The following is a 26,029-nucleotide window of genomic DNA, read 5'->3' as shown; positions in this document are numbered from 1 at the left end:
AGTGGAGATGGCTTGTATGGCATTGCAGTGTCCTGGCATTTCCAGTCTGTTTTGGCACTCTTACTCTGTAGAGCAGGGATTTTCAGAGTTCAGGGGAGCAGTTGGGGTTATTAGGAAGAAAAACCCTGGATGAACAAGGGGGCTATAAAAATTCCCCCACATGGCCTTGGGGACTCTGGAGAGGAATTTCCAGACCAGTGTTACTTCAGGAATGGGAGCAGTAATGGGCCCCAAGCTTTCAGATAGGTTTGGAAGGAAAAACAATCTTCCTTGTTCCCTAGTGTAACTCAGTGGAGGTGGTTGGCAGTGGTGCATTTTATCTCCCCTTCAGTCTTCCCTTGAATTTTAAAATGGAAAAGGAACCCTTAAGAAGAAGGTTTCATTACATTAGCCTCTAGAAAGAGCCTTGTCCTGCAGTATGGAATACTTGTGTTTTGAGCAGATGGTGCAGAGGAGAGGCTGTGTCCCTGCAGGGGCTGGCTGAGGACACCTGCCCAAGGTAATGAGCGAAGCTGAGCTTCCCTTAGGTCAGGCTGACCCCATGACACTCCTCCAGCCCCCATTCCTCTGCTGTTATTACACCTATTGCTCCAAACAACCATGTGGTCTTCTCTGGAGAAGGCCAGCTTGCAGCTGAGTCAGCTCCCCTCAGAGGTGATCTGGGACACAAACAGCACGTCCTGGTGTTAAGTGGCACCAGCTTGGCAAGAAGTTATTGACTGATTTTAAGTAAAATATTGAGGACTGTCTATGTTTAAAAAAAACCCAAACCACAAAAACCCTTTCATTCTGGACACTGATCAGAGAAAAAAGTGTTGCTGTGTTGAGTTATTGCTAGGTAAGAGTAGAAAGGGAAAAGGAAATATCTGCCACATACAGACTTTTGGTCTAGCCCAAGGCAATGAAAGGACAGAATCAACTATTGCAACATGTGAAGCAAGAAGAAATAACAACCTGACTGCTACATATAGTTTGTCAAGTTAACAAGGAGCATAATAAAATATTACTCTGACAGACTGAGAATTGATCACTGGGGCTAGGAATAATAGCTGTCATTTCCCACTTCTATGTATGGCATTGTGTGAACAGTCAGGCAAATTATACAGCAGACTCTTTTGAAGCAAGGGCTTCAAAATTGCCAGAGGCAAATGCAGAACCTGATGAAATGCTTTTACAGGGCCATTTTAGCTCTTGAGTGGCAGTTACACTTCCATTGGAGAAGTGTGGAAGTAAGGCAGTTAGTTAGTAAGACAGCTTTGATGTAAGGTGGTTTACTTTGCTTTTAGCAGCTCAGCCCAGAGTAATTCAGAATTCTTAGATTGCGAGTAAAGGCTTGGATCTTGAAGAAAAGCAAAACTAATAATGGCAAGCCTGGCTTCCAAGATGCTCCGGGGGACAATTTTAGCAGGCTTTGCAAGGAATCACTGTAACCAGCCCTGGTCTAATCCTTAATGTCTCTTCCTCAAGCAGCAGTTGCTTTTCCAGTAGAATTTCAAATGAATCCGATTATGGGCCTTTCACATGCAGCTGGAGAGGACAAAGCAGCGAGGATATACCTGTCACCAGCTCCTGAGACGTTGACTATCTCCTCCCTGCTGATGGGGATGGCAGGGTAGTGGGCAGCACAGAGCCTGGCAGCAGCGGCCTGTGGAGGGAGGGGAGGGAAGGGAAGTTAGTGGGAATTGCCCAAGCTGGTAAGGCCTGATGCGCCTGATGCCAGATCTGCAGAGATGGCAAAAAAAGAAAAGGCTGAAAAAAAGGCAATAATCTTTTTTCACACTTTGATCATTTAAATGAAGCTTCCTGCAAATGAAGCTCGCACTCATGAATATTCACATAGCACATTTAATTCTAGCTGACTCTAAACACTGCTGCTAGGAGCCAGCAGTACACGGACAGACAACTCGATTTTCTTTCAGAGCTGTGTATTCCACCCCCCCAAAACACATACATTTTCCAGCAGTGATGCCATGTTTCCCAGGACTGCTGCCATGACACCAGAAATAGCAACAGTGCCATATGGTCCAAGAAAGAAGCAACTGAGAGCTCAGAGTTAGTTTTCCATGCCCTTACCTGTTTGTGAGCTCCTGGATAAAGGGAGATGCTCCCTCCCAGGCTCTTGCCGCACAGGAGGACGCCGTGAGCACCGAGGGTCACCACCACACAGTGCAGATGGGCCAGCAAAGGGCAGGCCAGGGCCACTGCAGCCTGGACAACCTCTTCCAACCTGGACGGCAGCTCTTCAGAGAGAGGGGAGGGAAAAAATGTGCTCCATCTGAAAAGGTCCTCAACCAGCCTGTCTGTGGGCTGACAGCCTATTTATGGGCACTTCTACTGCTATTTATAGGCACTTCTGAAATGTGGTTGGTAACATTTTTTTTCTTTATATTAGGGGAAACATGGAATTCTCCAGAGTTAGACTTCCACACTGTACTTCTATGCTGAGGAACTCAGTTCTCAAGGGACTAAGCATGTGTCTATAGAGATCAAAAAGCTGACTTGAAGCATGGCTTCCTTATTTCAATGCTGATGGATTTCCATCTGCATTTGGTGGGGTGTGTTATTTCTGCAAATGCTGGTACTTCTGGGACGGGTGCCCTCTGAGCACCATGCTTCAGGGACAAGTTGACAAACCAGATATTACTCCTGTTTAGGTGATGAAGTGAGGCAAATGGGACTTCTGACTTTGGGCAAGGATCCATGCCAGGCCTACTGTGGTCTCTGATGGGTCATCAGTCCACACAGCCCAGACAGAGATGGCACTAAAATGCAAGATACCATGAGCACTTATGTTATAACCTAATTTGCCTGTATTAGAGGCTGAAGCAGAAAATGCTCTTCTCCAGGATCTAGGTTATCTAAAAGTCTGACTGACCCTTCTGAGTATTCAATACCTGCTGGCAGAGGGTTCCCGAGGGTCCGATTTATTGCTCTCAGCTCTTGCAGGTTGGGGGAAATGTATGTGAGTGCTTTCCAGCTGTCTGAGAGGAATGGCTTAGAGGCCTTGTTCTCATCTGTTGGCTCATAGCACACTTCAAAACAACAATGCAATTGGTTAGTTAATTAATTAATTAGTGGTTCTTCTCTGTGTCAGAGCAGGATGTAGTACAGACACTTAGTATAATCTGCATAACAAGAGTTACATCTTTAAATTATGACACAGTCTCTCAAACCTCTCCCAAGGTTTCCTTCTCAGTGTCCAGCAATGAGACAGCTGCTTCTGGATCTGGATGATATAATCAGACCCCAATTTTGTTCCTCCAGTTATCTGGTTTTGGAATCTCTGCCAGGTTTTTAGATCACTGTGTCCTTCTTTGGGATCTGCTTTTAAAAAGAAAGGTGTAACTCTAAAAGTTTAGGAAGCCTTGTGAAAGGTCCCCGCATACCAGTGGAGGGGGGCATTTATTTTATGGGAATGGAACACAATTCCTCTCAGAAGATGTTTTAGTGCTGTTTCTGAGAAGCAAACTATATTGCTGCTCAAACTGGCAGAAGTGCTCAAATTGCCACTTGCACTGAAATTAAAAGGCTCAGAGAGCAGCATTCCCTGGCCTTCTGGCAATGCTCAAGGGCTTTACCAACTATGCCTCAAGAAATGTGGCTGAGCTGCAGAAAGAGGAAAACTGCAAAGAAAACGGAAATGGTTTTCACATCTGAAGCAGAGTGGCAGAGTACAGAAAGAGGTGCTGAATAACCCAGCATGTCAAACAGTAAGTGGTTATCTCCAGCAAGCAGCAGGGATATGCCTGGACTGTCTTGGCACACATGCTGTCAGGGCAAGTTCTCCTTACCTGCTAGCTGGTGCTCTCTAGCTAGTTGGCAGACGTACTGAATAGTGGAGAGAGGCAAATTTCCATCAATGCAAACAAGTGGGGCCTGACACAGGTTCTCCTTGAACTGGGACACCTAGTTAAAATCCAGGACACACAGGAAAGACAGCCTGAGTCATTGCAGAGGGAAAAAATCATTGCTAGTCAGACTTCATGTAGCATTTTGACTTGCATCCCAGCCTTTAGGTGCAGCCATGAACCCAAAAGAATGATTCCCTAAGGAAAATGGATTTTTCCATTTGCCTCATCTCCTCCCCTTCTGCTTTCCCTGCTCCTGATCATTAAGGGCTGGACTAAACTGGCAGAGCCCTACCAGCAGAGAAAGGTAATTGCTGGTCCTGACTGGACCACTACAGGGAAATGGAATGCTGCTGTTTAATGCCACTGAAGGATTCCCTGGGCCATGCCTGGCTTGACTGCACCTTTGCTCTCTGCGTGCCATTTGGATGTCCTCTCTGCACAGTGTCTCCTAGGACAGGTTGTTCAGCAGAGTGTTTGACTCCTGGGTCCCCCTGAATCCCACATGGATGGGGTGCAGTGGAGCAGTGGAGAACAGAGCTGCTGTTCTCTCCTTTGGCTCACTGAGGTTGCACAGCCACTTGCTGGGATGCCAGGCCAGTGCTATGGGCACTCGAGCAGCATCCCCCCCGTGTCTCTGCCAGTCCTGGTGGGAAGAGGGGCTGCCAAAATGCACTTTGCAGCACAAGACTGATTCAGAATTTCCACTGATCACAGCTGCTTTGTAAAGCTCAGGAGAATTAATCCCTCATGTAATGGTTTTCTGTGCCAAGGCTTTGGGGAGGCAGGGTGAGGATGGAAGTGGGAGTAATAACCAGATTTTTCCCTAGGAAAGCTCCACCTCATGAAGATGCCACTGGTGAGTAAATTGCACTTAACTTCCATGTTGCTGTCAGTCATGAAGCACAAGCTTTTGTTCTGTCAATAAAAGAAGGAGGGCGCAGTGATGGGGCTTTCACTGAATCACTCTTTAATCACTGCTGCCATTATGCTTCCCTGATGTTTTTGAATGTTTGGATGTGCTGAGCAACAGTTTCTGTTGATACAACTCAGTGTGTAGAAACAACAGGGATGGCAGGGAGGGGATGGAACAGGAAAATTTGCTTTAACCAGTGTTCTGTCCATTTTTTTTCTGCTTTTCCCTAAAGGAAGAAATATGGGTTAGGGTTACGGTTATAATCAGGTTGATTTCTTGCTGGCCTTAAGATGCAAAATTGTAAGTTAGCTTGGACAAGTTAATGAAGAGGATTCTGGCCTACATATCATGGATGATGGTAGTAGTGATATTTGTAAACCAGAAACAGATAGAAATTCCATCTGGGTCAGCAGTAATAGAGGGCTCTGGTGGCTGCTGTGCCAGTGTCCGTGTCCGGGGTTAACCTCAGCATCTCCCATGCCCTCTGCACACCCATTCCCTCCTGGTACAAATATCACCAGTGGCATTTTCTCACAGGCCCACGCTCCTTCTCATAAGAAAAAACTCATAACTCTGAGGGAATGCATACATATTGCTCTGTTATCTGGTGGTGGATGTCCATGTCTCCCAAGCCCATGCTGAGCTCCCCAGCACTCGTGATCACGGCACAGTAAGTGGCTGTGCTCTTCCCCTCCAGCTGAAGGACGGCGCTCATGTCCTGAAACAGGGAGGACAGTTACACACTGAGCACATTCCTCTTCCCTGCCATGCTCAGCTCACTCTTTCAGTGCCCACCTGGTCTCCAGCCCAGCTCACTGCTCTCCCTTGGGATAAGCAGCCTGGCAGGGGTATCTCAGTCTAGACAATACTGGCACATGGCTATTTGTTAATATTTGCAATGCAACAAATGCTGCAGGTTAAAGCAATCCTTTAGTAAATTAGTGACAGGTCTCTGCCATGCAGTTCCACAGGTTGTGTCTCCTGTAAGAGAAGAGTGGTCTGCAGCCCTGCCTGCTCCATTCACCTATTCTCACAGCTTGTGTGGGATGGCATCTCTTAGTGGCACTCTGCAGACAGCAGTGACTTGTATCACTGACTGCCCAGCCTGATTCTGAGCACACCCTGGAGCCATTTCTACAGCAGTGGGGCAGAGAGCTGTGGGGTGTCCTTCCTTGTGGCTCCTGGCAATGATCTGCTTAGAGAACACAGGGCATATCTTGGAAAGAACATGTGGATGGAGAAATGTATCTATCTCAGAAACTGACAGTGAAGCTGGAGTTTTTAGGGAAAGGTTCCTCTCCAGCACTGGTGGGAATGTATTTTATTACAGGAAAGGAAGGATTGCTTGGCGGCTGACCAGCAAGTCCACCACTGCTCACTTGGATGGCACAAACTGCTGTGCAGAGAAGAGATTATAGACCAGCCATGGTGAAGCCAAAATAGAGTTTATATTCTCATTTCTTCATTTGCCAAGTCGCTCAGGCAGCCAGAACCAAGGCCCCATGGGCTCTGTTTGGATCCCAGGGTCATGAGGGCACTAATAATAGTCAGTGACCCTGACCAGTCTCACCTGGGGGCTGCACTCACACCCTGCCTTGCCTTTAGTCCTGCCTTTTCTCCATGGAGTTGCCCGATGGCCTAGGTTAGAGCTGCCCTCCTGGCTTTTTTTGCTGCCTGCTGGGGTGATGATACTCTGCCTTGCTGTCCTGGGGAGCTCCTGCTGCTCCAGCTCCCTGACCTGTGGACAAGCTGCTGCTAAAGTCAAGGACTCCTCTATGCACAGGTAAGTGGTGCATGCAGCTCTGTCAAAGATCCCATCCTCTGAGCTGGGGAAGTGTCCAACCTGCAATTCCAGTGTCACATTTTCTCTGTCTTGGGCTTTAACTAAACCAGGCTGGTTTTGGCAATGCTTTGTGTGTCCTCAGGTTCAAGGTTTGCATATTTCTCGCTATGCTTAGCCTTCACTAGAACTGTATGTGGTTGCTCCTGATTTACCTCTACCTCCTCCAAGCACTACTTTCTGGTGCTGAATTCAGAGCCCATGGTTCAGACTCTAAAACACACCTAGCCTTGCCTTCTAATTGTCTGCAGCTAAAGAAGCATTGAATTATTCCTACTCTTAGCCTGATGGAAGGTGGCTCTGATGTCTGCTAGGGTTGGGAAGAATTTTCCCTCTGTGTGAGTCATCTCTTCCAAGTTTCTGAGGTGCTACTTCTGTGACACGTACCATGTGATGGCAGTAGTGCAGGACAGACTCTAAATGCTCATCCTTCCCCACGGCTGATAAAAGGAGAGGAGCTTGTCCAAGACGGCTTAAACAGTCTAAAGAGCAAATGGAAACAAAAGCTGTTAACAAATCCACCAGAGTACTGTGAGCACAGTGACAGCTGGTGCAGCATGGGTGTCTCTAGGAAAGCCCTCTCCTGAAAAACTTAATGCTCATCAGTACTTGCCTAGAAGGATGTTCAGGATGAAATTGAGCTATAGCTGCAGTAAATGACTGCTTAGGGCTGAATGAAGTCCTACAGAGAGCTGAACCAGCACCCTGAAATTTAGGATTTGGAATATCTGGGAGTAGAGGAAAAGAGGGGGAAGCAAACTCTGCTCTTTTCTGGCATCATGTCCTTTACCATCCCAGGCATGTGGGTTTTCCCCACGCTGCTTCTGAGCACAGCATTTTCTGGTGCTGGCCCTCCCACACTGCTGTTCCCTCCATGATATCTTACTAGAACCACTGAATCTGAATGTGTTCATGGGAAACCCTTCCTCCTCTCCTTTCAGGTTACCACACATTGTACCTCCGTAGGTGGCATGGGTATTTTGGGGGATTTTTTCCACTCAAGCTTCCTCATTAGTGATCTGAAGTGACAGTAGATATGTGATAGGAGATTGGGAAATGTCTAAAAGCTGGAATAATCCTAAAATCTTTTTGTATTCTGTCCCTGTTAACTTCAGTACAAGAATACTGGTCTGCTGCTGCTTGTGATGGAGACACAGGTACTATGTGCTTGTTTCCCATGGATAGGACTGTAGCCTTTCTTCTTCTACAGCAACTCCTGTACCCCAGTTCCTTTTGCTATGGTATGTGGGACTGTGAAACATCAGTTTGGAACTGTGATTATTCCTTTCATGTTCTCGCTGTAAGCATACTTCTACTGTGTCTATATCCTAGCATGAATTAAATCTGAGGCTGCTCAGTAGTAGTTGGAGATACTGATGCTTATTTACTTTGATTCAGGGTTACTGCACCATGTGCTAGTTAACTTCATATTTGTGGACCTTCCTTTTCCTGATCTCAACTCCCTCCACTCTTATGTCTTGGAAAGGGCTCTGCCTTTTCTAGGCAGTCTGCCCACTAGTATATTGCCTAATGTGTCCAAATCTTGTCAACATTCACCCTCTCCTGCTGTTGAAGGAATAGTAAAGGACAGCTCACAGCTGGCATGCACCAGCAGGCAAACCCAAGCACCAGGCACCTGCCAAGTTCCTTCCAACACCGCCAAAGGTTCGTCTCACTCTTCCAGCATTTGTTTGCCCACCGCCCTGGAAGAAAGAACAGTTCATTGGCAAAACTGGGAGGGCTGCTTGGCATAGTTGCTACGTCTCCATTATCATCTGAAGGTGATATTGTTGAAACATAGATCAGCAGTCAGAGGGAGCACAGGGAATCCAGCTCACAGACTGAGGGCAATACAAACTTCTAGAGCCATCTATGGACTTCTGTTTGATGACAAAGGCCTGCTTTCAAGGAGGGGAGACCCATTTGATCTCCCCATGAATTGCTAGTTTGGTCTTACTTGCTAAGACCTCCTAGAATGGCTAATGAGTGTTTCAGTCAGTGTGAGCAGCCCTCTGAATTCACCTGCCCACAACAACCGCACCTCCAAAGTCGCTGGGGCTCTGCCTTCCAGGCCACTTAGCTCCCACCTTAAGTAGTTTGTGTGAGTTATTTATTTATTTATTTATTTCCCTCTTTAAAGGTAAAATGAGATTTGTTATCTTTGCCTGTACTGTCTCTGTACTTTATTCATGGAAAGATCTGTTTCAGAGACTGAAGAGTTTTTCACTGACCCATTGTTTCCCAAACATCTCCCTCATTAAAAATACCCTTCTTTTCCACATGTACAGCTACCAAATTCTTTTCTCTTGCCTCTGCCTTCCACTCATCTGTCCATCTGCCTTTCTGTCACAGACTAATTGTCAGAACACAGGCAGTTGCTCACCCATCTCATTCTCATTCTTCTGCCAGAAGAATTATGTCAGTACTCAGATCAATTTGGGCTTCATCTGACTATCAAATAGTCAGATAGGTTTTAGACCTCTTGTTTCGTAAAATCCTGAAAACTATTTTCCACCTCTGAAATCAACTTGCCACTGGCAGTCCTAATGCCTGTACGCAGAAGCTCCTGGCCCAGTCCCTCTGCCCTACACCAACCTAGGTGCACAAGAACACCCCTGCACATAACATTTTCCTTGCTTGTAAACATCACTATCTATTCTAACCAAGAACATGTCTTGCCATCTCACCATAAGGAATATTCTGCTCCCAACAATCCCTGTGCTTGGGCATTCTCAAAATTCATTCTGAAGCTCCTCAAGGATTCTTCTTCCCCTGTGTGAAGCTGCGTGCATCTGTTCCTTGCACACAATGCTTTCTCCTGCATTCAGCCCTGTGAGAGCTGCTCTCCCATCTAAATATGATGTTCTGTTTCTCTCATCTGACCTTCAGGCTCTTTTTCTTAGCTCTGACTCTCCCCAGTTCTGTAGTCTGTAACACCTGGTGCTAATTTTTGATACCTTTACTTGGCAATTCTCCAAGCCCTAAACTGTTTAGGCCACCTGAGCAGAACTGCCTCTATATAAGCAACCGACCGATGGCCCTTGTTCATCTTTGCACTGCTTGTGACTCCTCATCAAATGCAAATGTCATTCCTTGTCAAATGCCCCTCCCTTGCCTTTGCTTGCGCTCCCTGGGAATTGCCACTGGTACTGTTGGGAATGAGGATATTTCCACCTGCAACTGTATCCTGCTGAGAGTTGCAGATTTCAAAAGCAAAGTGAGTTTGGCTATTTTAATTCTGAAGCTCACTCTCTGTAATATAGGCAGCCAAGGGGAAAAAAACCAAACCCCAACACCCCAAAATACAAAGCAAGGGTGGTTTTTTAGGCGAGTCAAACAACATGGCTTTGAAAATTGGTCCATTTCAGTCTTTAAAGAGGGTGCTAGCTACCATCAGCAATAAGCACAAGCTGTGGTTTATGTAATTCCATTATCTGTGTTTTAAAACTGATGCCTGCAGGAATGGTGAAAATACTCATTGGCTCATTTTTCTGCCTGGCATGCTGATCCTCTCTCTTAGTTCCCCATATAGCCCAGAGGCAGAGCTTCTGGGTGACTTTTTTATGCCAAACCTTGCCCTAAGAGCAGATGTAGCAGCCTCCTTCCTGCTCAGGGATCCAGTTATGGGTGACCTCTCCTGTTGTAGAACCCCACAGGGGCTAAAAAAAATGAAGATGCTAAATCTCTCTTTAAAGTACCAGGTGTGTACAGTGAGAGAGAAACCAGCAGCTGGCTCTTAAAGAAAAATAAATGAGTGGCTCTCTTCACACCTTGCCAACTCAGTTGTAACTTGGAGTGGTATCCAAATATCTCTTCATGGGTTTGGGTAGGGCTGGCCCAGATTAAAGAATTTAGGTGAAAATGGGCTTGCTAAAAATAATCTGAAATGAGGCTGGGCTGATGCTTTCTGGCAAAGTATCAGAGAATTGAGGAAGTCTCTGGAATCTTCTCCCATGTCCTAAGAGGTTTGAATTCTTAATGTGAAAATGAGACTCTGCTCAGCTTCTGGGTATCCTGAGAGAATGATAACCATAATGGTTTTCCCAGCAACTTTCTCTGAGCAAAATTGTTCATCCTTCTCAGCAGGTCAGATAGTTACATATTAAGCATTTAGCTTCTGGGTAGCCTTGAAAGCCATGTGGGAATTACAACCAGGTCAGAACACAGCTGCTTTCCTGCTGAGATAGCATGAGGAGAGAGTGCTACCCAATGCTCTGCAACAAATCCAGCAGGCATAAAGGTGGGATCTGCTGGGTGTGGAGTCCTTTGAAAAAAATGTGTCTTTAAAAAGCCAAAACAGTGATATTGAGAGGGGCCTTTCCTGTGTGCCTAACCACAGCAGCTGTCGGCAGGAGCTTTCTGTCTGGCAGTTTGCAAATCCTCCTGAGGCTTAGCACATGGGTACCAGCCACCATGCACCATGAGCTCGAGGGCTCACTGAAGTCAGAAGGGCGGCTAACACCTCACCTTTTAATGCAACATTGAAAGCCCCCTTTTCCCCTTGTCAGCTGTTCCCACAGGACCTACACTGGTCCTTGGCCCCCTCACCATGCTATAGGTGGTCCAGAAATCTGCACTCATGTCTGACATGCCAGGGAATGCCTGTCTTTCCTTGGAGACAGCTCAGCTCCTTGTCCTGATGGCTGAGTGTAGGTCTTGTATGGTATTGGTTACATCACAGCTGAAGCAGCTGAACTTTTGCTTTTGCAAGCTTTCATAACTGATATGACAGGATATTTCACCCTTGACCATTGTAACATTGTTTGGCCCCTGCTTCATTTAATAGCCAAATTCCTTACAGACAGCTTCCCCAGCACATTTTCCCTATCTGACTGAGGTCTTCACAGGCTGTCCCATCTGATGGCAGAAGCTTCCTGCCTTGGCTATCATCACAGAGTAATTTGAGACACCAAAGAATTTTTGAGCAAGCTTCACCACCTCAATCTGCAGTACTCCGTACAGCTCGACAAAAATTGTACAGGCCATGCAAACAGCTGTCATCTGCATGGGGGCTCCCAGGTTTGGTCCACTTTACCTTCTTGTTTGCTTCTTGTTCAACCCAAACTGAGACAAAGGGAGTCTGGTAACATTTAAAATGTTCTAATTTTTAAAGCCATTTTTGGGGTGGTTTTTTTCCTTTTTTTGTTGGTTTTTTTCTTGTGTGTGTAAGAGGCTCAAATCCTTCATGAGTACTCTGCACAGAGATTCTTGCTCCTATTTGTGCTGCTTCCCATAGTTAAGACAGTCTCAGACACATAGGTTACCTGGGGTTTCCCCACTATGGGGAGGATGTATGAATGATACAATGCTTTGTCCCTCTCTTCAGTTTCAGGGATGGTGATTTTCACTTTGGGGACAGAGTAGGTCAGTATACATCACTCCATTATCCATCTAAACAACACATCAAGTGTGCAGCATTCCCAAGTGTGTGCATGCACACATGTGGATATCATCCAGGGATAACACCTTCCCCCTAACCCCTTTGGCTTGGCACTCCTGTAAAAGCAGCTGGAAATACATTGGTGCTGAAAAAACTGCTACAGGTACAGTACCAGGATCTCAGCATTCTGTGCCTTGGCTATAAAGTCCACGTTGATACCGCCAATCACCACCTTTAACAGGAAAGAAAGAGGTAAAAAGTGGCTGGAAGTACTTCAGGAAGTTTCCAAATCTTCTTTGCTTTGCCTGGTCACTTTTCCCATCCTCTTGAAAGCTCTCTCATTTACAGTGTAAGGGCCAGTGCTTCTTTTGAATAGTTACATGCAGGTTTGTACAATCCCAATCAGAAAGAATCAAAGTCTCTTCTCTTTGTTGCTTTCTGAATTATGCCTGCTGACAGCCAGGCCCAGTGTGTCAGGTGGGATGTTGCAGTTGACACACAGGGATGCTGATGGTTTCTCTGTGTGATATACCAGGCCTCAGAAACATTCAAGCACTGGTGTGTAAAAAAGCGAAGAAAATGGGAAAAAGTGGGCAGGAAAATGCAGTAATTTCTTGCAAGCTCCCAGGAGAAATTGCCATACCCAGTGACACTTTACAGATCACTTATTTTATTGTCCTACAAAGCCAGAATAAGCAGTTTAGCTCCACAAACAGGAAGTTTCTGGATTCTTTGGGGACATACAGATGTTTTTTCTCATCAAATGCTGGGCTATTGCCTCTGGAGTCACTGCTCTCTTTTATGCTGATAAACCTTATTGCAAATGGGTTTTAGAAAACCTCTAAAGACCACCTAAAAGAGATTTCCTGCAAATTACATGTCACAGACAAAATCCAAGACAGTGAATAGAGTATTAGAGTTATAGTAGATCTTGTTTGGGATGTGCTATAACTCTTATGATTTTGTCAGTCATGAGCAGGAGGCCAACAAAAAGAGATATTTATGGCTCAGCAGCTCAGCTCAAAATATCTCTCCCCACCCTCTTCCAGGTCTATTCCTGTAGTCACAAGTTGCCTGGTACTAAAGAGCGATAGAGAGAAGCTGTACATCATAAGGGCTCAGTAAAAGGTGAAAACGTTATTAAAGTTTTAATGGCCTTGATGGTCTAAGACTTAATGAGATTAGGCCACTGTCAGTGTTTATTCCTTGTAAATGTGGATAAGGGGAGGAGGAGAAGACACTTATCTTTCAAGAATAACAAGGGAAACTAAAGGGAGAATGTCTGACAGCATGAAGGAGAATGATTGGTCTCTGGCTGAGTCATCTTTTACTTTTGGGAACAGATATAAATTTATCTTGTGCTGTCAGCAGACTGGCATCATATGGAGGCCAGCAGAGGACTCACTGGTTGGGGTGCAGTCATGTCCTTTCGCCCAGGCTGGCTCCCCTTCCTTCTGGCTTTCTGCAGTTTGCTGAGGGCCACTGCAATGCAGCTGCCCACTCTGGCATTGTTCTGGATCAGTGCAAGGTCTGTTGAGCATTTCTTTGAGGAAAATTAAAAATACCAGCAAGTCTGACCTGTTAGAAACTTATGTAGAAACTGTTTGGAGGGAGAAAGCAGGAAATACATGCTGGGAGTTGATAGGTTTGATCCCCCATAACATAATCCTTTGGGGACAAGTATAGTGGGTTACAATGCTGAATGAAAACTCAGATTTTTCTTTTCTTTTTTTTTTTTTAATTCACCTTCCTTCACCACAGAGAGGAAGCCTGACTTTGATGGGTGGGGAATAAAAGCAAAGACTTCACAGAGAAAAGAGAAGGTGAAGTACTTAAATTACAGCAGAGAGCCTAAAAACCTTAGAGGATCTTAGTCAGCTTTTCCAGAGAGAGATACCTACAGAGATTTTGCCAAGTAACTATAAGCAATTTTTTTTAGCAAATTGCACTGGGAGCAGAGTATCAGAGTCTTTGAAAGCCCTACTTTGTGGCTGCATATAGCTTTTACATCCAAAAATGCCTTTGCCATTCTGCCCTGATTGGTCAGGTCTTCTACAGGGATGGCAGCAGAGCCTGGATGTGAATCTGGCTCTCCCAGATCCTACACTGCCATCCCAGCCAGTACCTCTGCTTTCTCCTGGCTGTGCCGTAGGATTCCTGCTCACCCAGGGGTGTTTGTCCTCCAAATCTCTCCTTCTCTGCACCCCCAGGGAAGGCTGGATAAGGCAGTGTGATGTACAGCACAGTGCTCTGGGAAGCCCAGGGACCTAGCAGTGTCCAACCCCAGCACAGACAACAGCATCTAGAGATTCCATCACAGAGCAGGCAAGCCCCAGGGGCAGATATGAAGGATTTTTTTGGGTTCTGGACTAGCTGCCATCTGTGCTGCCCTCCAGTTTTTAATGTAAAAGGGGATGAAGGCAGTAAGGATGTGCCTGAAAAATCAGGATGCAGGTGCTAAACTCTCATCTGTTTGCTCCTTGCTAGACCATCAATAAAGTGGCAGTGTTTCCTACCAGGCATTATCAGAAGAGATAGAAAATACACTGGAGTACTTTCTTTCCCCCCAGCCCCTCCCATTTAGTAAGAGGATACTAGAGTCCAACGATTTCCCATCAGTTAATTCTGTGAGCTTCTGTAACAAAAACGGGGTCACTTCTTTGCCTGTGATTCCTTTGGACCTGCAAGTATAAAGAAAATACTCACAGATGAGCTGAAATGGCATCAGAGGAGAAGCACTGTTGCCAGCAGATACTTTATCGCCATAACCACATACCATAACAAGTCCTGTAAACAAGCTTTAGGTTAGATAAAGTTGAAAATGAGTTCTGGGCTCACCCATTCCCAAGGTTAAGCTGTGCTACAGCTCCTGCAGCAGTGTCCCTGGATTTGTTTACTCCCCCAAGACCATGGGCTGAGCAAAGGCAAAGGCTTAGGTTGCTTCTCACCTGGCTTGGCTGAGAGCTTGCTGGATGGCCTTTTCGATGGCCTGGCCCTCGGCAGCTCGCTCCTGGGGACAGGGCACTGCTATCAGCACCCCGCTGCTCAGGCCCAGCCCCAGAGCACTGTCTGGGAGAGGATGGGAATATTGTTAGCACTCCTTGGAGAAGTCAGGTGCTGAAGGAAAAGGACAGAGGAGAGTGGGCACAAGGTGTAGGAAGCCTCAGAGCTCAAGCTCCAGTTCTTAGCTGACCCAAGATTAGGATCTTTTCCAGCTACCCAACCAATTTACATCTGCCTAATTATTTTGAGTCTGTCTGCACAGTAAAAGGGGCAAAGGCTTTTTCTTCTCTTTTTTAAAAACTGATTCTAAGGCCCCAGAAGCTGTTTTTGTCCACATATTATTGCTGCCTTCACTTCACCAGATGGAATAAAACATGAATGAGCATGCCAAGCTGGCTGCAGCTGGCTTGCAGTTTCACTTGCTGTAAAGACTGGACTTCTCTGCTGCTGTATTTTCAAAGCACTTTTGATGCAGGAATGGGGGAGGTGGGATGGCAACAGTTTTTCAGAGCAAATTTTTCTGCAGATTTGAAGAAAGTGCCTCATCCAGAGTAATTCTTGTGTCCCTCCTTCCCAGGACTTTACATGGGCCTTTGCCATCTGAAACACACCAATGAGTTTAGCTGCCTCCTCTTCATCCCGGACATGGTATGGTGCTTGGAAGCCACTCTGGCGTGAGAAGAAGGCTGGGAACTCTCTTGATTCTCCAAAGGCAGCCACGCACACACCCTGAGTCTCCTGCAGCAGTGGAGGTGAGACAAGCAGGTGATTAATGGAGGGAAACTAAAAAGATACTGCCTTCCTTTGGCACAAGTTGTGGTTATTTTTGTACATCCCATTCTGTTCTATCCTCTCACCAAGAGCCAGACATGGTAAGTGGCTAGATCAGATCTGGCTCACTGAGGCAGAGGAGGTATGGGCATCCTTTGTGGGTGATGGGGCTGATCCAAAGCCATGCAGCTGTCATTGGCACCATCATGAGTCCAAGATAACAGCCTGGGATCTGAAGACATGCCATGAACTGACAGGATAAAAATGAGTTCTGCTTGCGATTGAGAAATATCAGTGTTAGCTGTCATCTAAAGTGCTGGCCCTGAGCCAACATCTCAGACTTTAAAAGGTGACTGCTGAAAATCAACTGATTCCCTTTTTAATTCTGATTTTATTTTAGTGTTCGACAGATCTAGCTTTCCTGATCCATCGGTTTCTGGGAGCATCATCCTGGAAAAGCAAATCTAACGCCAAAGAAAAAGGACATGGATAGCACTACCTTTGACATCAGTTGGAGCAGCTGCTGGAACAGCCCCTGGACATGGATAGCTTTATATTAGGGAGCAGCCAAGTGCTTGTACAGCCCCAGGACTACAGAACTGTAAATATGGCTTCACATCCTCTCAGTAGCAATTTCTGAAAATCTTTGGCTTAGGACCCATCCCAAAGCCGCTGGGCGCTCTGTGCACAAAGAACATTATCTGCTTTGACACCACAGCTCATGCTACCTACCAGATATTCCAGTGTCCTGCCAATATCAAGGATAGACTTGGCTCCTGCAGATACAACAGCCACCGGTGTTCGTCCTAGCTCTGTCAAGTCAGCACTCACATCCAGAGCTGCCAAGGGACAAGGAGCACTGAGTTGGTGATTGCGTTGTACTCCAAGCTGGTGAGCTCTGACCTCCTAAAAAGCTACATAGGCCCAGGATGCCACTGCCTGGCTTTAAAACTGCTTCGATCCACAAGCAAATATTAAAGGTTTAGATCATGACTTTAGGTGTTGAGATTGAAAGAGGTATTGACAAAAAGAAGTCAAATGGCTAAGGGCAGAGGTGCAGTCTTATCTCTTGGCTCTTTGATCACATTGACAAAGAGCATGCAAAAATTTGGTAGGAAAGAAAGAAAGAAAAAGGTGTTGTAGAGCAAGGATGAGGTTCAAGGAGATGCAATACCATTGAAGTAGATTTTGAGTTTGGAAATGACAATGCTTGCAAAAAAAAGAAAGTACCACAGGAGAACTTCAGGAAACTCCCTGGTCTGGAATTTGTATCACATCTGAAAGGGATGGCATACAACAGGGCACTGCACTTAGGTTGTGATGGAAATATATATGGCTGAGAAGAGAGAAAGCACCTAAAAGCCACAAACTGTGCAGCCAAGACCAAGCCATCTTCCAGAGAGGACAACACACCTCTAACACAGAGCACACTGTTCTGTGGCAAGGCTCTTCTCTTCAGCTGAGAGAGCTGATAACAACACTGTGCTTGGCAGCCAGTATCAGGTTATCCAGACATTACAAAGAGGCAGAAGTGCAGTCAGCTCCTGTTGCACCAAACAACATCAATATAACCCCGTATAAGCAGGGGATAAAGAGAAACTTCCACTCCCTTAACAACTGTCCAGGGCTCAAGAGGAATATTTGGAAACTTTTAGAAAGGGGACATAAGGGAGAAAGCAACCCTAGTTTGATCAAGAAGAATGTTAACTTTATTCTTCTGAACAGACAGTTACTGTAGGACAGGTTGGGAAAAAAGGAAAAGAAGGAATTGAATGAAACTGTAGCAACAGAGTGAAAAGTAGAATGCATTGATGTTCTTACTGTTCTCCCCATCCCGATGGACACCTCCTATGCCACCTGTCACAAACACAGGAATTCCTGCTTTGTGTGCCGTGATCATTGTTCCAGACACGGTCGTGCCACCGGACAAGCCCTGGCAGGGAACAACCAGCCACAGTCAGCACCCAGGGTGACATGGAGGAGCAGCTACAGCTGTGGTCTGCCACACTGCACTGTGAGCAGCTGAGCAGTGAAATTCTAACACAAATACTCTTTTAGCCAAAAGGCAGAGGAATTCACTTAGAAGCTGGACTCTATAATCCTTGTGGGTCCCTTCCAACTCAGACTATTCTGTGATTCTGTGAATCATCTGTCGTCCCTGCTATATAAGCTGTTCTTGCCCTCATAGCAGAGGCCTTTGCTCTCCAGGGTGTTCCACAGGCAGCTAGAGGCACCTTTAGCTGCCACTTTAAGCCTGGGATGGCCTAAGTGTCACATAGTTTACATGCAATGAGAGAATGTCCTATCATGCCAATAAGAATATTCTTAGCCAAGTGCCCATGGCTTGCCAGCACAACCAGAATGACTTTTCAGAAGCCCTATTTAATGTATGTCATTCCCTTATCCTCCTGTATTATGAGTCTAGTTAGGGCCACTTTTGTGCTCACCATAGGATACCACTTTCCATTATATTTTTGAGAAGATTAAAAGCCACCTGGCATGAAGCTGGACAGCACTATACTGTTGCTAGAAAAGCAGCAATACTTTACTAGGACAGACTAGACTAGAAAGTTTGCACACCATACCTGGCTGAGGACGAAAGGAAAATCTCTGCGAGACACTTTAACTGCATTCTTACTGCTTGCCAAGAACTCGAGTTCCTCATCTGTGAGTCCCACATGGATTTGGCCCCTTAAAATACCTACAGTGGCTGGCACTGCTCCATTTATTCTTACAATTTCTTCCACCTCTCTGGCCATGCTGAAATAAGACAAACAAGACAATAATCACAAAATTATGGACGGAAACAATCAGGCAAGAAAACTGTCATGTTTGATGGCCATCATTCACAATTCTACAGTTCTTGTGGTTTCAGCTACATCCTGTTCTTCTTGTATCTGCCTCATGGCAGAAATCTTTGCCCTTGAACTTGCAGAAGCAAAGAGCTCCCATTTTCAAGGATGGCAATATCCAAGCTCTGTGCTTCATTTCTGAGAAAAACCATTTGGTTTACAAGCAAATCTGGTTGTACAATATACTACTGAAAATATGGATCTTCTCAAAATAGGACTTTTCTTTTTCTTTTACCTGTTATTTCTCTGACATAATAGACCTTCACAGAAACCCCAGGTAGTTCAAGTCCTCGTAAAATGAACAGGATATATTTTTCATAATACAGTCAGTGAGATGCAGAGTTAAAAACAGTGCCAAAAATCTGCTGCCTTAGGGTACTTCAGGGCTGCAGACTAAGCTTAAGTTTAGCAGATTTTGTACTTGGTCGTTCATACACTATCCTTTTTAGGAGCAGCTTCTTCTCCCTTTCTGAGCTATCTGGACATATGCTTGGCAATCTTTAACTATTGAAACTACCTCTTCCCAAAAATCGAGTTTTCAGAGCTTCATTTTAAGAGAGAATGTCAGACAGAATAATGGCCAGGTAAAAAGCAAGATGGAAAATCAATACCAAAACCCTTCTGTGCTTTCTGGAAGCAAGGATGGAGGGGAGAGTGGAACAATTTCTGGCACTGTAACTCAATGAAACACAAGTCTACTGAAAATTGATAAACAAAGAGTAGAGGTGGGGGATTCCATGCAGGGTACAGAAGACAGTGAGAAGGGACCAGGAGCTCTCACAGTAGTTGCTCTGAGTGGGCTAAGGAACAGATTTCATTATTATGTTTCAATCCTTTTTGCATTACAAAAGATACAGGAAAAGAAACTGCAGAGTGTTTTCAATGTCTTCAAACTATGCAGTCGAAAAAGTTGATAGCTCTCTTTTAAAGAAAGTGGTGACACTATCTGCTGCTCTATTTTAAAGGAAGCCAGAAATTTAAGGTGTTGGATAAGGAGATAACTAAGCTCCCTGTATCTGACCTTAAAAGTCCAAATACAATTGTTTTACACTTGAGGTCACAGCCTGCATGCCTAACAACCTGACATTTCCATTTGTTCTTGCAACGGCTCTGGCTTGACCAAGAATACTGATACCAATCCAGTAAGTTATGTGCTTCATTCTTACAACTTCACCGAATGAGGAACATCAACATCCACCACCTCAAATTCAGAGGATAGGCCATGCCATGTGTAATGATGGTGCTTTCCAAGGCTACGACGGGCCTCCCCTCCACCAGAGCTTCCTGTACAGAGGGATGAATCCTGACATAACCACCTGGGGATAAACACAGAAGAGTGAGTTATTTGTGTGAGTATTTGCAGTAACTACTGAGCTGTTTTATAAAAAGCAAATTGTCGTCATCACAACAAATTTATCCCCCTCTTCAGCTGTTCTTTGGGGTGAATTTACAAATAACTTCAAGAAGACTAGAGCTGTGTTTTATGTAAGTGAAATGTGTGCAAAACATCTCTACTGTTAATGTGAATTATAATCCTCATCACCATCACTGAAGGATCCTCTGCCACCATTTCTGCAGTTGTATTGTTATTCCACTTGAACATTATTGTGAACAAACTGAGCCCTGCAATCACACCTAAAGATGGAAATATGTTTTAGAAGAGTGGAAGCACCAAGGACACCACAGGAACTCAGTGCACTACTCACCATGCAGAAGTCTTCTCACCTGCGTGGCCCCACATGCCATGGAGGACACGTGTCTTCCCAGGCTGAGAGTTATCTTCCTAATCATCTTGTGTGTATGGATGGTCCTGAGGTAACAGGGGTCAGGTGAAAAGGAAAGATGTAATTTAGCAATGATGTGACTGTAAGAAGCTAAACATATCAGTTCTTGCCTTGACCTTGGAAGGTAGACAGCCCTTTGCTTAAGAGGTGGCTTAGAATCTCCTGGTGTTTCAAGCATGAGCCAGAGTGGCAAAACAAAATGTTAAGCTGCAGAAATGGAGTTGGAAGGGGTCACCTGGCCCATTAATGCTGGGCTGAAAGCGTGGTGGAGCAGAGGAAGGGATGAGGAGTAACAAACTAGGGAGAATTCTGAAGCAGAAAACCTTTTCAATTCCAAAGTAACCTGCTCATGATAGATGACAGACCCAGCCACTGCCACCTCCAATGTGAAAGGTTACAAGGAGCGTGGTTTATTCCAATGAAATGTTGAGACTTAGTGATGTGGCTGCTGTGCCAGGTTTAGCAAGAAACCAGACCCTCTCTTGGCCCTTCTCCTCCCCTCTTGGCCCTTCCCTCCCCTAGGCCCTCTGCCTCTCCCCCTTTCCCCTTCTCCCTCAGTAACCACCATACTCCCGGGGATGGGACCCCCAATAAACCCTCTTCTAATCAGCACCCTCAGAAGCCGTGTGGAGTCTCCTTGCCTGCTGCTGCTGCCAGTGAACTCACAGCCTGGGGGGCCCTCTGGGGACACCCCCAAAACGAACTGCTACAAATAGCAGCCAACGCTCGGCAAGAGCACCGACAGCCCTGAGACGACACACGACGGCTGCGGCACAGCGCAGAACCCCGCAGAACCCCGCAGAACCCCGCAGAACCCCGCTTCCCCGCCGCCCTCGGCCCCTCCACCCCGGCGCAGAGGCCCGCGAGACACCGCGCCGCCATTCCGCCGCGGCCGGGCCGAGCCCCCGCTCCCGGCCCGGAGGTGGCCGGGGCAGGGCGGGCCGCAGAGCCGTGTGGATGGCCGGGCCCCAGCAGCCGATGCGCCCTGGACCACAGCAGCGGCGAAAGAAGGAACCCAAGCACACCCGTTTCTGCGGGGGAGCCACCAGACCACCAAAATGCAGTTTTCAGCTTTGTCCGAGCCCCGCACCTCCCCAAAACTGTTTTCCTCAGTTCTGTGACCTCCTTCCTCGGTCTTTCTCTCCTCTCGCTGCTCCTTCTCCCTAACTCCATCCCTAACCCACCTTCCTCTTAACAAACCCTCGGGAATCCACTCTGTTAGGAATATAGTTAGTAATTCGTGGAAATAAATGTTGTATAAAAATATATGTGTATGAAATAAACTGGGCGGGGGGGGGGGGAGAATCCCTTTTCCTTCAGGTTGGGAAATCTAGGCAACCACAAAGACATCACGACATTTGCATCCGAAGGGGACTCCAGCTGCACCAGGGATGAGCGTTCAACAGCACCTATGCCCAAAGACGCCAGGTGCTGATGGCCCAGACAAGATGCCTATCTGAAGAGACCAGGACCATCAACCCCTTGAATATGAATGCCAGATTCCGGGAACTAGGGAAGTGGATCATCCTATTCCCGGACGGAGGCTTTGTGCAGCCCAAGCCAGAGAAAGAAACCACCTTGAATATGAAGAACTCAGAAGGAAACAAAGACTTTCTGCCGCAGGCCAAATAAACTGTATAAGAACTGCTGCCTCGAAGCAGTTGGTGTGGACGGGGAGGTCAGGCACCAGTGGGTCCTTTCCTCACATTCACCCGTATCACCAGCCGGGGGTGATACACTGTCCGTTTTGGTGGTGGCTGTCGAGACTGTTTTTACGGTCACAAAATAAATTTTATTTTTCATATTTTTATTAAAATTGGCTAATTTGCATTTTAAAATTTATAACACACTCCATCCTTCTAAACCCAGCACTGCAGCCACATGGCTAAGCTTCAACATTTCACTGAATTGAAAATTCTACCTTATGATCTCTTTTCCCTGTTATTCCAAGAGCAGGATAATATCCTTCTCTGCAATCCATACCCCTTTTTTCCTTATTCTGGGTAGTTCACCAGGAGCAAACCGCTTGAAGGCACAGGGTACCCCAAAAAGGTTTTTCCTTCGCAGAGTCCCTGGCTCCCCGAAATCCCTCCAGTTCCCAATCCCCATCCACTTGTTCTAGCTGAAACTAGAAGCTAGAACTTTTATCCTAAAAGCCTCTAACGTTTTTATCATTCTTATCCAATACCTGTCCTCTCTCCACTCCTTCCTATCCCCATGAAGTAGTTTTTACAATTACGCTTTTCTAGTTTGTGTGTGCTCATATTGCAGATTGTCCTGTTTTCAGTTTTAGAAAGCAGGGGCCTGTCAGGTCACAAGAGTAGATCCAACAAGAAGCAGTTTTTGATTGTTTCTTTAATAGCAAGGGTTGAGACAGTATTAGACTGCTGAATCAAAATCGCTGTTGGGTCTATGCTGTCCTCAGTGGGTTCTGAGGGTGACTGATAACCTAAAATGGTGTCTGGGAAAGTATTTTGATGGTTTTTGTGGTGAATGCTCCCTAAGTATAGGTAGTAGCTGAAGCCAAATTTCTTTTTTTTTCTTTTTGTTTTTCTTTTAATGACCTAAAACCGGGTGTCTTCTGGGTTAAACCAGTTGGAAAGTGAAAGCCCTGAGAGAGGGAACAAAATTGGCACCTCAGCATAAGCTGGGGGCTGTGGTGGTCCGAAAAGCCGGTTGGAAAAGGTTAGACACCATTGGGCCAGTCACGCTGAAAAGGCCAATCCCAAAATTCTCATATGACCTTAGTGCTAAAGGCTGAAGCCCTTAAGCACTTGCCCATGCTTTAAATTTGCTTAAAATCTGCAACATGGACCCACATTACCCATTTATTACAATTAAATGCTCATTTTATCTTTGCTGCCTACCACCTAAAGCAAACATCAAATCAAATGGACTATTTAAAACATAATCCTCACTGCAATGGTATTTGTATACAATTTGTATGCTACCAAACTGTATAATAACTGTTTCATTTTTTAAATTGTTAATTGTCATATTTCTCTTTATCTTTTCTTTCTAATGAAAAAAGGGTGATGTGTGTTGTTACATTTTATTTAAATGGTATGCTCAGTCTCACCCCTCCAAAATGTACGGTTTATTCCAAGCCTGCGGTCCTGCCCTGAACCATCCTGTATCTGTAATCCCATTGGCACAAGTCTGATTCCGCGCACACTTTCAATCTCCCTCTTAAACCGTGCGAGGTAAACCAGACCCTCTCTTGGCCCTTCTCTTCTCTTGTCCTTTCCCTCCCCTCGGCTCCCCCTCCTTCCCCTTCCCCCCTTTTCCCTCAGTAACCGTGCTGTTCCCGGGGGTGGGACCCCCAATAAACTCATTTAATCAGCACCCTCAGAAGCCGTGTGGGGTCTCCTTGCCTGCTGCTGCTGCCAGCCAACTCACAGCCTAGGGGACCCTCCGGGGACACCCCGGGGAGCCCTCTTCCCTCAAACCAACTGCAACAAAGGAGCAATCTACAAGGCAGAGTAGTGCTATAGGGACAGGAACCTGTTTTTTGCCAGTGTCTAGGAGGAAATAAGGAGCTCAAAAAGGAGCTGAGAACTGACAAACCAGACTGGAGCTGCGAGGAGGAGAGAGCAGCTTTCCCTAGAGCTGGGAGTGCTTTATGCAGGCTCATGTTACATCATCCTTTTTAGCACAGTGCCTTGGAAGCAGAGTGGCAATTCAGCCCCAGCAACAAACTCCAGAACTCCTCTGGTCTCTTAGCAACTCCTTTTCACTCTAATTAAATTCATTCCCAAACAGAGAAAGAGAGGGAGAGAGCTGTAAATGTTAAGAGAGTGGTCTGGTCGGGGCCTCAAGGCAGTTTCACTCAATGCCTGGCTGCTTCACATACTTTCCCTGGGCTTTTGGCCATATCCCTCCAGTCTCCCTGTTCCTCACCCCTTCACTACGAGGAAAGGATTCCCTTCTTCAGTCCTTTGTGCCTATTGTTAATTCAGATGGCAAATTAATTAAAAAACAGTACTGTGTTCATGTTACAGTTAGCAGAACATGGCTCTGCTCTCAGTACAGTGTGTGGCACTTTAGCTATATGGAAAATTCTTATACCCAGGGAGAGTATATTTGCCCAAATCTAAAGATTTCAAGTATACAGGACAGCTTGGGCTGTGCTATTTAAGAAATGTGGGACTGGATCAACTAGACATAATACACGCCCCACTGAAACACTAAGATTTTCCACTTTCCAAATCCTTCTCGTGCTAAGCTCAGCAGCTTGAGCTATCATGGGTTCATGCAAATGTTCTGGTATGGCTGTATGTGTGCCTACACACCGCTCACTCTCTGGGGCAAAGTCAGCTTCAGAATAAATTCATTAAGCCAACAGGGTTATGCCAGGGATCGGTTGAGCTGCTCGAGTTGTGCTCTGAATTTTAACAACTCGCGAAACTCAGAAGCACAACACCAAGGAGTGCCTAAGCTGTACTGGCAGTGGATATAAACCAGCTGGTCACCACCTGAAACCCAACAGGGCTGCGCTGATATTCACAGGAAGCTTGGCCAACATCCAGCCTGAGCTGCCTCAAAGAGTTTTGAAGCTTGGCAAGTTTTGCTGCAAGACCCATACAACCTTTTGCCTTGTAACCAAACTTTGCGCATTCCTAGTGCACGTTTCAGGCAGCTGGAGCACGGACCTGCTCTCCTCCCGCCTCCCCTGTGACCCACGCTGCGTATCTGAGCTCATGGAGCAATGGCCTGGTGTCTCTTACCTCTGGTGTCTGTCTCGTGGAAGGAGGCTGGGTGGGTACTGGAGCGGTGCCTGGGGAGCCCTGGGAGGAGGCAGAGGAGGGGGTGCGCTGGCCAGAACTCCTGGCCAAGGGAATCTATTTATTATTAACCACAGGCACAGCTGAGCTCCACAACTGCTCCCTGCCCAGGGTGCAGGGGGCCACTTCATGGCAGGGCCAGGAAAGCTTCAGTGATTATTTTTGTTCACGCAGAGCCAGATTTTCCCCTTGCTCTTTAAAAGACTTTTCTCATTTTTCAGATTCCTTTCCTCTTTGATTTTTTTAAAATCGGTGAATTCCTTGCTCAATAAAACAATGCCTTTGCAGACTGAGCCCCATTGTGCTTATTCCTAAAAAGCAGAGGAATCACATTCATGCCTCCCCCACAACTTTGCCTAATGCAGCTGTTAAAGCCCTTTCTTCCCAGAGTGAGAGCTCTGCCCAGCTCTTGGCCTCTCCAGCAAGGAAAGCCATAGGTCTAAAGACAGCTGTGGCCACATTTTATACGATGCAGATATCTGGCTACACCCAGAACATGAGTTGAGTTCGCAGGAAAAACTACCATAGTTTCCTCCTATAATGACAATCCATTCTAGTAGTTCCAGGGCAGCTTTGAACAAGGACTGTGAAATTAATGTTTGTCCCCTCCTAAAAAAAAATTATACTTTGATATCTAATGCAATACTATTGTACATGTTTCAGTTTTATATTCTGCAGAAAATACCGGAGCTGAGATTTAGACGACCATGAAGGAACTGATTTACAAGTTAAAACACAGACATGATTCTGTGCAGCTTCCATGCACAACATAAAACTAAGTAATTATTAATGTATTGCTAAAGTAATCAGTGTCAGGGAACTGATTTTACTGCAATCCATTAATCTGGAAA

General features: G+C 45.9%; 1 protein-coding gene across 17 annotated transcripts in view; it reads right to left on the bottom strand.

Annotated features, from left to right (window-relative positions):
- LOC135300880 (pseudouridine-5'-phosphate glycosidase-like) overlaps positions 1-25,224 on the bottom strand; it is a 34,998-nt gene extending 9,774 nt beyond the window's left edge. For 2 of the 17 annotated variants that reach the window (XM_064420846.1, XM_064420847.1), the window contains exons 1-18: positions 21,485-21,582; positions 20,317-20,420; positions 19,812-19,926; positions 18,344-18,518; positions 17,580-17,691; positions 16,491-16,597; positions 15,599-15,725; positions 14,933-15,053; positions 14,580-14,665; positions 13,390-13,514; positions 12,157-12,216; positions 8,241-8,307; positions 6,992-7,086; positions 5,354-5,482; positions 3,792-3,906; positions 2,895-3,032; positions 2,074-2,240; positions 1,557-1,645 (exon numbers count right to left, since the gene is read on the bottom strand). In XM_064420846.1, coding sequence (XP_064276916.1) covers positions 1,557-1,645; positions 2,074-2,240; positions 2,895-3,032; positions 3,792-3,906; positions 5,354-5,482; positions 6,992-7,086; positions 8,241-8,307; positions 12,157-12,216; positions 13,390-13,514; positions 14,580-14,665; positions 14,933-15,053; positions 15,599-15,725; positions 16,491-16,597; positions 17,580-17,691; positions 18,344-18,518; positions 19,812-19,926; positions 20,317-20,420; positions 21,485-21,567 — 2,015 coding nt within the window. In that variant the 5' untranslated portion in view covers positions 21,568-21,582. Of the gene's footprint in view, positions 1-1,556; positions 1,646-2,073; positions 2,241-2,894; positions 3,033-3,791; positions 3,907-5,353; positions 5,483-6,991; positions 7,087-8,240; positions 8,308-12,156; positions 12,217-13,389; positions 13,515-14,579; positions 14,666-14,932; positions 15,054-15,598; positions 15,726-16,490; positions 16,598-17,579; positions 17,692-18,343; positions 18,519-19,776; positions 19,927-20,316; positions 20,421-20,990; positions 21,208-21,419; positions 21,465-21,484; positions 21,583-25,121 lie in introns of those variants that run through there. The other 15 variants (XM_064420854.1, XM_064420862.1, XM_064420848.1 and 12 more) reach the window with 15 other exon arrangements.
- Positions 25,225-26,029: the final 805 nt, after the last annotated feature.

This window comes from Passer domesticus, chromosome 5, assembly GCF_036417665.1.
Source record: "Passer domesticus isolate bPasDom1 chromosome 5, bPasDom1.hap1, whole genome shotgun sequence".
Classification (NCBI taxonomy): Eukaryota; Metazoa; Chordata; class Aves; order Passeriformes; family Passeridae; genus Passer; species Passer domesticus.
The sequence above is the reverse complement of the archived record's forward strand: the minus strand, read 5'-3'. Positions and strand labels throughout refer to the sequence as shown.